This window comes from Petromyzon marinus, chromosome 17 (genome assembly GCF_048934315.1).
Source record: "Petromyzon marinus isolate PM22_M1 ecotype Great Lakes invasive population chromosome 17, UKy_Petmar_22M1.pri1.0, whole genome shotgun sequence".
NCBI classification, from domain to species: Eukaryota; Metazoa; Chordata; class Hyperoartia; order Petromyzontiformes; family Petromyzontidae; genus Petromyzon; species Petromyzon marinus.
The window spans coordinates 14,816,867-14,829,219 of NC_133683.1; the positions used below are offsets into that span (position 1 = coordinate 14,816,867).

At 51.3% G+C, this 12,353-nt stretch overlaps 1 protein-coding gene across 3 annotated transcripts in view; it reads left to right on the forward strand.

The window, feature by feature from the left end:
• LOC116943297 (nesprin-1-like) overlaps positions 1–12,353 on the forward strand; it is a 97,545-nt gene that overhangs the window by 31,006 nt on the left and 54,186 nt on the right. For all 3 annotated transcript variants that reach the window (XM_032956034.2, XM_032956036.2, XM_032956035.2), the window contains exons 20-28: positions 1,182–1,364; positions 1,858–2,019; positions 6,518–6,673; positions 7,254–7,424; positions 7,847–7,980; positions 10,075–10,279; positions 10,806–10,988; positions 11,436–11,588; positions 12,151–12,305. In XM_032956034.2, the coding sequence (XP_032811925.2) occupies positions 1,182–1,364; positions 1,858–2,019; positions 6,518–6,673; positions 7,254–7,424; positions 7,847–7,980; positions 10,075–10,279; positions 10,806–10,988; positions 11,436–11,588; positions 12,151–12,305 (1,502 nt within the window). The remainder of the gene's footprint in view (positions 1–1,181; positions 1,365–1,857; positions 2,020–6,517; positions 6,674–7,253; positions 7,425–7,846; positions 7,981–10,074; positions 10,280–10,805; positions 10,989–11,435; positions 11,589–12,150; positions 12,306–12,353) is intronic.

Sequence of the window (12,353 nt, forward strand, 5' to 3'; positions counted from 1 at the left end):
GACGTTTTGTGGAACCCACCAGACAACGAATCCGGGAGTCTGTTGCGCACGATTAAAGCGAGCTCTCTCTAGGAGAGAATGAGTTCATAATAAAGGTTCTTGGGTTGCGTCGTAACCTTGCACCACCTGACACAGCCAGTAAGGTTCAGTGATGACGTCGTCATCCTGCTATATTTAAGACCGGAAGCAGGTGGATTGCTTCACTATTCTGGCAAATCGCCCGACGATGCTGGATGTAATTACCAGCGAAATGTCACGGTACTGAAATTGTAAATGTTGTGGATTTACTTTCCAACACACCGGTGGGCTGAAGTAATTACTAATTGGTGTGTTGATTACTTATGCAACATAACCCAAAAACCTTTATTATGAATAATATTTGTCGTGAAAGCATACATGTTAAACTGAGAATGAGTTGATGATGGTCTCAACCCAGGCACCAATTATTGTGCGAAACATTCATCACACTAAATGTGGTTATTACCTCATTTGGCAACGTTCCAGCTCTGAGAATGAAATAAGACTTCACGTCAACGCGTGGTGAACATCGCTGTCGCAGGACGCATGCAGAAGTGCAGTGCCTCTTGAAGGGATCTCGGAAGTAGTTCTGCAATATACACTTCAGAAGGCCGTTCTCTCACATGGCTTGATGAGTGGCTCCACAAGAAATTGATACTTCTACTATGGGGGGAAAAAAAAACACAAAAATAAAGAATACGGAATCACTTGTGACAGGATCAAGCACTGCAAGGATTTCTCTGCGGACCTCCTGTTCCCACCCACGGCCACTTGTGGCCTGTGAGAGCCCGAGGGAGGCTCAATCGGCCACGTCTCGTGGCGTGACTCCTGGACCATCTGCTCAGTGCTAGCCGCTGTGCGTGACCAAGCGCAGGTGTTTGGGGAGTGGGAGTGCAGTGGTTAGTGCATCGCGCTACGAACCAAGCGAACCGAGTTTAATCCCCGCTCAATAACAGTGGCGATATTTCTGGGCCTCCCCTAGGGTGACTCAGCCTTGAATGAGTACCTCGTCCAGTGTGTAAACATCAGCACTGGGGAGACAAAGGTGACCGGGCGTGCCGTTGGCCGCCCACCCCCTTGTGCGCCGTGCCGACTTTAATAGGTGCTCGCTAACAGCACTCGCCCCAACGGTCTGCTCGTGCACCTTGTGCGTGACGACGCAGGGCTTGACGCTGGACACGCAGGCGCGCCAGCCGCTTGTGGACAGCGTGAGCCAGGCGCTGCTGCAGCAGCAGCAGGACGCAGCGCACGTGCAGGCGCGGCGGCGTGAGAAGCTGCAGCTGGCCGAGAGCGTGGGCGTGCTGGACCGGCGCTGGCAGGCGCTGCTCGGCCGCCTGGCCGCCACGGTGGGTGACGCCGACAGGGCGCGTGCGTTGACGGCGGCGGTGGTGGTGGTGGTGGTATTGGGTCAGTGGCCCAGAAGTCCCATTGACGAACGGGCCTCGGGTGTCAGTTTACGCGCACGTGGTCACACGCGTTCAAATGGTTTTGTGTACGGCGGGAAGTCGACCGGCAGCGTTCCTCTGCTCGTGTGGAGGTCGCTGAGCGAGCCGGTGGACGACTTCAGGAGGAGTGGCCCGAGCGAACATCTGAAACGCTGCCAGGGAATGATCGATGGTCCGTAGTTTTGAGATGTGCATGTTTGTATGTATGCACGTTGACCTTCTTTTTGCACCGTATGTGGACTCAAATGGACATGTATAGGCTTCCATAGACACCCATCGACTCGCACAGAGACTCGCAGGCGAACGATCGACGGGGGCGGCGTCGTGACGACGGTTCGTCGCTCGGAGCGCGTCGAGGGTCGTGCGTGACCGTCTGCGCCGTGTGCCGGCGCAGGCGGAGAAGCTGGAGACGCGGCTGGAGGCCTGGACGGAGTGGGAGGCGCTGGCGCGCTCCGTGCGCGACTGGCTGGAGGCGCAGGCCGTGGGGCGACTGGCGGCGCTGCGGCAGTGCCGGGGTGGCGGAGCCACGGCGGCTCTCGCGCTCGCCGCGTGCTCGGTGAGGCCGCCGCGTGCCGCTCGAGCCGCCGTCTTGGTCGACCATGGCCCCGTTGGAGAACACAACGAGGCTCCGTTAGCTTAACGGATAACAGGGACAGCTGGTCGTAGTTAATAATAACGGCAGTTAAAAACTATTGGCGGCTATGAGAGGACAGTCGCGAAACAAAAAATCAGTTGTGAACGAGGTTTGTTTTGAATGTGCATCATTGGACATGATTGTTTAATATTAAATTGTAATATTATGAGAATAGGTTTTCCCCTTTTTTCTGGCAATAAAACAGGTGTTAAGATGGCAAAGGAGGTCCCAGGTTGTAATATTATGTTATTCACTCATTACAGCTCATCACATCGAAGTTTAAACTGACAGTGAAATTTTGATTTAAAGCTTTCGTGACTGCAGTAATTCATATTCTTAGTTTTTTCGGTAAAGTCACGTTGAAGAGAAACAACAAAATAACAAAATATATATAAAACAATAAAACATTCTCACGACGTTTCGACCATAACTCAAACGGTCATCATCAGGTGTGTCGGTTTGCATAAATTTATGCTGAAAACGGCATATTTATTTATTTATATATATAAAAATAACGTTTGCGTCACGCGCAACGATTGGCTGTTTGCCAGGACTAGTCCATCTATTTTTTGAAAAGAGGAGGGGGGAGACGAAATTTGTTTTTATGTATGCTGTCTGAAAGGCACTGTAAGCGTGAACAATCAATCAAGAACTGAAATGATTTATCAAATCTTTCCAATGATTGCTAAGATAGAATCCATCTTCTCGGTTGAAATTGTCTCTGTGTTTGTATATGTGGATAGCCTCATGAACGAATCTCTCATGGAAGCCAGATGGCTTACAAAGAACCTCCGTCTTGGAAAAGTCAATGGCATGTGAGCCTACTGAATTAGAACAATGATCTGCTACGGCCGAGGTGTTGGTCCTACCGTGTTTAAGGTCTGCTTTATGTTCACGAATGCGGTCCGAGATATGGCGTTTGGTTTCTCCAATGTAACTACTACCACAGAGGCAACTTAGTTTGTAGACACCAGGGTATTGTATGTCCGGAATCACATCTTTTACAGACGGAACCAGATCACGGATTTTATGTAATGTGTTGAAACGGACCTGGATCTTGTGTTTATTCAAGATTTTGGAGATCTTTTTTGTGATCCCAGCAATGTAGGGTAAAGTGATGGTTTTGAAAGGCTCCTCAAGAGGGTTCTTCTTCATGGTTTGAGTGATAGCTTTGCGGATTGTATAGTCGGAGTAACCATTAGCCCTAAGAGCTTGGTGTACGTGCTTGAGTTCACTGCTTATGTGTTCCTGGTCGGATATGCATTGGGCTCTATGATACAGAGTCTTGATGAGAGAATTCTTCTGTGATGGATGGTGGTGGGAATCCGGTTTCAGATAAGCATCCGTATGGGTAGCTTTCCTGTAGACAGAGTGGCTCATTGAACCATCAGGTCTCTTTTTAATTAGGACATCCAAAAAAGGTATCTTGCCATCTATTTCGACTTCCATGGTAAATCTGATGGCTGGGTGTATGGAATTGATGTGGTCGAAGAATTGGTCTAGAGCAGGCCGGCCATGTGGCCAGATGACAAAAGTGTCATCCACGTACCTCTTCCATAAGGTTGGGCGCAGAGTGGCAGTCTGGATGGCGTCAGTCTCAAATTTCTCCATGAAAATGTTAGCTATAACTGGAGAAAGGGGGGAGCCCATTGGGGTGCCCTCAGTTTGTTTGTAGAAAGTTCCATTCCAAGTGAAGTATGTATTGGTTAAACAGTGTCTCACCAGGGGGGGTACCTCAGTGTTTAGTCCTTGATGAACCAAGTCTTCAATGATTGCAATGGTGTCAGGTACAGGAACCTTGGTGAATAAGGAAACTACATCAAAACTGACAAGCAGGTCGTCTGGGGACAGGGAAATACCCTTGATTGTTGATACCAGGTGAGTAGAATTTTGTACCGCAGAGGTGGTATTTCCAGTGAAAGGACGCAGGATTTCAGACAAAAAACGAGCTAGTTTGTAGGTGGGGGAGCTGATAGTAGAGACTATGGGACGAAGAGGTGTATCAACTTTATGTATTTTTGGTAAGCCGTATAATCTTGGTGGCCTGGCAGCAGAAGGTTTCAACGAAAACTGTTTAGATTGATCAATTAATGCGGTTGAATCAGAAATTATTTTGTTGATATAATTGCCCAAGTAGACGTTGCTCTCAGGGGCCTGGGTCACATCGCTGCAGACGTAGCAAGATCTGAAATCGCTGCAACCCTCAAAAACGCTAAGATGCCAGCTAGCAACCTCAGCAAAGATGAGCGTTTTGAATTATATAAATTAAAAAAGAGGAATGATATTGTAGTTCTCTCAGCTGACAAAGGCAATGCTACTGTTATCATGGATAAAATAGAATACAACAACAAAATTAAAGAATTACTCGACGATGGTAGTTATACAAAAATAAAAAGAGATCCCACCAACAGCCTCGTCACACAAACCAACAAAATAATTTCTGATTCAACCGCATTAATTGATCAATCTAAACAGTTTTCGTTGAAACCTTCTGCTGCCAGGCCACCAAGATTATACGGCTTACCAAAAATACATAAAGTTGATACACCTCTTCGTCCCATAGTCTCTACTATCAGCTCCCCCACCTACAAACTAGCTCGTTTTTTGTCTGAAATCCTGCGTCCTTTCACTGGAAAGACCACCTCTGCGGTACAAAATTCTACTCACCTGGTATCAACAATCAAGGGTATTTCCCTGTCCCCAGACGACCTGCTTGTCAGTTTTGATGTAGTTTCCTTATTCACCAAGGTTCCTGTACCTGACACCATTGCAATCATTGAAGACTTGGTTCATCAAGGACTAAACACTGAGGTACCCCCCCTGGTGAGACACTGTTTAACCAATACATACTTCACTTGGAATGGAACTTTCTACAAACAAACTGAGGGCACCCCAATGGGCTCCCCCCTTTCTCCAGTTATAGCTAACATTTTCATGGAGAAATTTGAGACTGACGCCATCCAGACTGCCACTCTGCGCCCAACCTTATGGAAGAGGTACGTGGATGACACTTTTGTCATCTGGCCACATGGCCGGCCTGCTCTAGACCAATTCTTCGACCACATCAATTCCATACACCCAGCCATCAGATTTACCATGGAAGTCGAAATAGATGGCAAGATACCTTTTTTGGATGTCCTAATTAAAAAGAGACCTGATGGTTCAATGAGCCACTCTGTCTACAGGAAAGCTACCCATACGGATGCTTATCTGAAACCGGATTCCCACCACCATCCATCACAGAAGAATTCTCTCATCAAGACTCTGTATCATAGAGCCCAATGCATATCCGACCAGGAACACATAAGCAGTGAACTCAAGCACGTACACCAAGCTCTTAGGGCTAATGGTTACTCCGACTATACAATCCGCAAAGCTATCACTCAAACCATGAAGAAGAACCCTCTTGAGGAGCCTTTCAAAACCATCACTTTACCCTACATTGCTGGGATCACAAAAAAGATCTCCAAAATCTTGAATAAACACAAGATCCAGGTCCGTTTCAACACATTACATAAAATCCGTGATCTGGTTCCGTCTGTAAAAGATGTGATTCCGGACATACAATACCCTGGTGTCTACAAACTAAGTTGCCTCTGTGGTAGTAGTTACATTGGAGAAACCAAACGCCATATCTCGGACCGCATTCGTGAACATAAAGCAGACCTTAAACACGGTAGGACCAACACCTCGGCCGTAGCAGATCATTGTTCTAATTTAGTAGGCTCACATGCCATTGACTTTTCCAAGACGGAGGTTCTTTGTAAGCCATCTGGCTTCCATGAGAGATTCGTTCATGAGGCTATCCACATATACAAACACAGAGACAATTTCAACCGAGAAGATGGATTCTATCTTAGCAATCATTGGAAAGATTTGATAAATCATTTCAGTTCTTGATTGATTGTTCACGCTTACAGTGGCTTTCAGACAGCATACATAAAAACAAATTTCGTCTCCCCCCTCCTCTTTTCAAAAAATAGATGGACTAGTCCTGGCAAACAGCCAATCGTTGCGCGTGACGCAAACGTTATTTTTATATAAATAAATAAATAAATATGCCGTTTTCAAAATAAATTTATGCAAACCGACACACCTGATGATGACCGTTTGAGTTATGGTCGAAACGTCGTGAGAATTTTTTATTGTTTTATATATATTTTGTTATTTTGTTGTTTCTCTTCAACGTGACTTTACCGAAAAAACTAAGAATATGACACTGAAATGTCTGGGGAAAGCACCACAGCCGGTTGTTAAATGAGTAACACTGTAATCACACAGCCACGTGCAGATGCAATAACACTCCCAGAAGGCCATTTAACTCATGGGATGAGTAAAATATACTTTTTACTTTTGCTGCCAATATCAGCGCAGATCCGCCCACGGTGAGCGGTAAGACGTGTCGTGCTGCGCTCGTCAGGAATTGCAGGACAAGCTGAAGGCGCAAGTGGAAGAGGTCGACAAGCTGGAGGTGTGTGGCGGCTCCGTGGTGCCGGCCGACGGGACGTCCCCCGGGGGTCTCGTCTCAGAGACTCTGCGCGAGCTGCGGGCGTCGTGCAGCCACGTGCAGCAGGAGGTGCGTTGCCACCACCGCCAGCTGCTGCTGCTGCTGCGCTAACACGCACCACAAGAATAGCCAGCGCTAACAGTCACCGAGGGCAGTTGCCGTAGAGGCAGCTCGACGGCGTTCATGATGATGCAAGAGAGGACCGAGACCATCGCTACCAGCAGCAGCAGCGGCGGCAGCAGCCATGATCAATTCACTGCTGGAGGGAAGCCTCTCCAAGCTGTCGACTGTCATGGTCTCGTAGCGTAACGATCCTCCTAGCTTCCGCACACCGGGTGCTTGCGTGACTCCACCTGCCACGCCATCGTGAGTCTCGACTGCTGTTGTCCCCTTCGACAACGAGGCCTTTCCGTGCCAACTCGCGCTTCTTAACACTCAACACACAACAGATTATTTCAAAGCCTCTGCATGTCTCCCATCAATCGCAGAGCACTTAGTACGCCATTTAACACTCCCCTGACACACGTTGCCCAACGTGGCCTGTCTTGATTCACAACGCCCGATCGCACCTGTCCGAGTAAATAAATAATGGGGTCAGTGGAAACCAGTGGGGTATCTATAAGCGGATCGCCCTGTGTTTGTCCACCAGCTGTCGCGGGTCGTGGAGCAGCAGCGGGAGCTCGTGGAGGCGTGGGGGAGCCGGGACGCGGCACACGAGGCCGTGAACCGGGCCTTGTGGGAGGCCTGGCATGGCCTCAGCAGGGCCAGTGTCCTCACGGGGTCTGCTCAGGCTGCCCAACGGCAGACGAGCATCCTACAGGTGCGTGTGCGGCACGACGGCTTGTATGTATGTTTGTTCAACTTCTTTAACACCGTACGTAGCCAACCGTGCTAATCGGAGGTGCGGGGGAAGGACAACAAACTAAAGTTTGGCTTCCGGCCACCAAATGAAAGGCTGTCCGGGCGAGTTGTCGGAATGTAACCATTCACCCACCTCTCCATCCACTCCCCCCCCCCCACCACCGTCTTCCGTTCTGTCCCATGATTTGTTGAATCGTCACGATTCAGGGTTTACAGCTGTATTGATAAATAATTGTCCATGCTGTCTCATTTGTACAGTCTGCCTTGGGCACATTCCGCATGATGTGGTCGTGATTCATAAATAAACTCGACTTCGGTGACCCCGTGACCCCCATGACCTGCGCTTGAGCTCAGCGAGGCCTCTTCGCTCGTCCTTGGCAGCGTTTGCAGGGAGAGGGCGAGCGCAGGGCGGAGCTGCTGCTGGAGCTGGTGGGGGCGACGGGGCGGCTCTGCTCCGCGTGTCACCCGGTGCTGCACGCGCGCCTCTCACGGGGCCTGGACGATGCGAGGAGGAGGTAAGCGGCGTTCGCTCACGCTTGCGCTCGCGCGTTTAAAAGCGCCGTTCTTGAGTAGCCGCTCGTAGATCGGTCAGCGGGCCGCAGCCACGCAGAGCTCCGAGGACTTAACGGCGAACCGCACGGTGGTATGACGGCCAATCGGTGAGTGAGCACCTGTGGTGGTGGTGGTGTGGTTGGTGAGACGAGGTGCAATCTGGGTAAATCGGTCATAGTACAACGGAATAATCCTACTGCAGCTATTGGGGCGGAAGGGTGGTGCAGGTGGTGGCACCCGTACCTCACAGCCTAAGACTGTTTTTTTTTATTCCCAACTTGAGCGCCTGTCTCTGCAGAGTTTGTAAGTTCTCCCCCTGTTCTGCATGGGTTTCCTCTGGGTTCTCCAGTTTCCTCCCATAGCTAAAAACAACGCACACACAATGTAGCCAGTATTGGCCAAAAAAACATATCCCGATGCTGAAACATAACCTGCACATCACTCACTTGGGATCCAACACGGCAGCCACATCACCCCCTGTGGCAAAACACTTGTTAGGACCCTTCTGACACTGAGGCTTTGTTAGGTAAAAACCACGAGTATAGTTGTTGTTGTGGGAAGATATTAACTACCTCGTCTGGTATGGAGGAGGTTGTGGGTTTGATCCCGACCCTGACGCCTGTTGTATATTTGGAGGTTTTTTTTCCCTCCACATTTAGAAACATGCGTTTCGTATATATGTGCAATAATTGGCTCCGACACGGTACGTAACTTCAAGGTAATTTTTAAATCTTCGGCACAGCCACCTCTCTCTCCGCGGATGTCGACCCACTCTCGTGGCTGCGCTGCCCCGCGCCACGTGGCGCTGACCCCGCTCGCTAACGCACCGCTGGCTGGCGGCGCGCTATGGCGCGACTGGAGGTGGAGCTGCCACGTGGCAGGTGGAGATGGCGGGGAGCTCCTCTTCGATCTTCATACACCGACCCCTAACGTTGTTGTACCCCCTGCTTATATTCACTCCTCGGAGGCTAAGCCCCGCCTCTGGCCACGCCCCTCCTGGAACCCTCGAGAACGTTCCAGAGGCTTCCCTGCGAGATCCGCCTATTCACCTTTCCCCCAGACAGAATCCCGACTATAGATAATACGTGGACTGTATCAATCTGTAAATGTAACCCCCACAATAATGCAGCAGATGGCGCTCTCTTATTACATACGAGCTTTACTACCCTGCTTCGCCCGGGACTTGGATTCACCACGCCCGGCCGCCTTTGTCTATCCCGCGGTGGCGATGTTCACACACCACACCAGTTACTCGTTTGAGGCTGAGTCGACCCAGGGGAGGCCCAGGACCGGTTCAATTAATCGTCACCGGTGGTGGTCGTGAGCGGGAATCGAATTGGGTCGCCGGGTTCGTAGCGCAGCGCGCTAACCGCTACACTACCGCTCCCCCCACACACACACACGCGCGCGTCCATAAGTACACATACACGCGCTTGCCGCAGACACACACAACTTTCAGGGTGCGCACGGCAGTAAACCACTGAAATAATAAAGCAATGCTGCGCGAAAAACATCTTAGACCAGCAAAACATTTGTATTTCACTTTACCCATGATCAATAGGCACACTCCGTTACGCTTCCGCATACGGGTGACATGACAGATGTGACGTCACAGCTCACTTGCCGTGCAAAATATATGCATTCTTGCGCCCCCCCCCCCCCCCAAAAAAAAAGTATATAACAAAAGTCTATTTTTATAATTTTTGCATGGTGTACAGTCTGGAAAGTACCCACATGGCAAATTTAAAGTTTGTTGCATGTCGGGAAGTACGCTAAACATTTTGAACAGACACACATATTCACAACTTTGCCTTTTATATATATAGATGTATTTTTAACTTATATCACACCATACGTAGCCAATCGTTTTAATCGGAGGTGCAGTTCTTTAGGATTTGGCTGTTATACATTTCCACATGATGAGCCACTTCCTTGAGCTACCATTTGTGATAGCCAGGTCGCTTCTGAAAAAGAGCTACGTAGCTCATTGGGCCTCACCTGGTAATGTAAAAATAGTTTCGTTTTAAAACTCCGCTGTCTCTCCACGCGGTGCGCAGCCTGGAAGAGCTGGAACAGGCCCTCACAGAGGGCCGCGCCCGGGCCGCCGAGCTGCGGGAGCTTTGGGCGGTGCTGGGAGTGTCAAGAGCGGCGGCCCTCGGCTCGCTGTCACGCCTGGAGGAGGAGGCCGCCACGTTGGGGGTGACCGTCTCCCCCTGGGACCTGCCGCTGGAGGAGGCCCACAGCTGGCTCTCCAAGTGCCAGGTGACACCGACAACGCAAACGCTCCACCGACTGCAACCACCAACAACAACAAAACACACGGAGCACGGCGCTGGACAGAGCACCACAACCTCCGGGACAACCCCCCACAAGCAATCCGCACATTCGACTCAACCATCACCGCATTAAAAACTCAACAACTCATCTCTTGCACTTGCACAAATCGACAATTAACTCACAGCAACAATTTGCTTTATTTTTATTCCATTTCTACTATAGATAGATTGTAAATAAATTTCAGTTTTTCTCATGGTTTAGAATATTTCTAATTTCATGTTGAGTTTGAGTGTTAATGCGATGATGGCGCTTTTAGTGGCAGATTTGTACAAGAAGGGCACCACTTGTGTAAACAAAACTAGACATGACTTGACTCGACTGGCAACAAAGTGCTTCGTTTCCGCCGGAACGGTCGGGAACGGTCCGAAACGCGGTTTCGGGAAAGCCAGGTTGGCTGGCGAACCTCCAACGGGTGGTGTACATTTCTGTCTCCGTTGCTGGGCCCCGCTAGGAGATGGAGGCCGGCGCCGACGCTGCAGAGAGCTCGCTGGCGGCCCTCTCGGCCCGTGCGGACGAGCTGAGCCAGCGCGCGGGCCCCACGGCCGCGGCCCACGCCCGGCTGGAGGGGGGGGCCCTCGCCCACCGGCTGGGCCGTGTGCGGCGCTCGCTGCGCTCCAGCCGGCTCGCACTGCAGGTACCGGCGTGGCTTCATTATCATCGAAATCGATACTCTGTTTCAGGAGGGTCCTGCTGAGTTTTCGCAGTAGGGGGTGATGTTGCCGCTGCTGTGTGTGATCCAAATTGAGTAATTTGCAGGTGATTTTTTAGCATTGGGATGTTTTGGTCAATACTACCGATGGGAGGAAACCAGAGAACCCAGAGGAAACCCATACAGAAGAAGCGGGGGAGAAAGTTCAAGCTCCGCACGGAGTTAGGAATCTAACCCAGGGGCTTCCTGCTGCGAGGTACAGTGTCACCACCGCGCCACACTGCTGCCCTTACACAGCGCCTAAAGGCGATCGTAGGCAGAGAAGAAAGACGAGCTTCGAGCCCGCCCGTTAGGCCACTGGTGCCGCCGGCGTGGCGACGCTGGTCTGTCCCACGTGGGGGTTCGGCCCCAAACCTTGTGTCTCTCCTGCAGCATGGCAGCAGCGTCCACCGGGGCCTTGTGGATGGCCTGCGGGCGCTGGGGGCCGTGGTGGAGGAGGCCGAGGCGGTGCTGGGGAGCGAGCGACACGACGCCCATCCTCCCGGGGAGCCTGGAGGAGCGCATGGCCGCGCAGCGGAGATTAAGGTGCCAACGCAGGGTCCGGCATCCACGTGTTCCACACGTGTTCGCAAATCGCTCGCGAGCCACGCACGCGTATGCAAATATAGGCCAAATGCGTATACACAAGCGAGCTCCCGACATCTACCCACCGGTGGACTGCCGTAGGGTTCGGATCTCTCGCGTGTTGTGGATGCATGCTCAAGATCTCCTGGAATGCGCCCGATCTCGGCAGATCTCGAAAGCTGAGCAGGGTTGAGCCTAGATAGTGCGTGGATGAGCGGCAACCACCATGCATAAAAAGGTACGATAGGCTGTTGCGTTTGCCACGTTGCGGTCAGCAGAGGGCACTGCGGCAAAAATCTATCTACATCCACACGCGCTAACCAAATAACTCCCACGACCTCGCACGGTGCGGGGAGGCCCTCATCCGGCGGGCCGTACGTGGACTCTCTCACAGGCAGTATTGTGCTGTCACATTAAACGGTTCCAAGTGGCTCCCTGAGGTTCGGTAGCGGCAATAACCGCGACAGCCGTGACCTTGACCGCTCGGTGCCGCCCCCTGCACCCCCCGATGATTCCGCTTCAGCTGCAGCTGCTGAGTCTGGCGGCGGCGGTGCCGGCGCTGGAGGCGGCGCGAGCCGACGGGCGCCAGCTCCTGCTGGACGGCAGCGATGCGCAGCACCTGCGAGCGCTGTCCGCGCGCTGGCACCGCGCAGTCTCGCAAGCTGCACTCACATCAAGGTTTGTTTGTTTGTGTGTGTGTGTATGTCTGGTTGGCTGTGTGGGGAG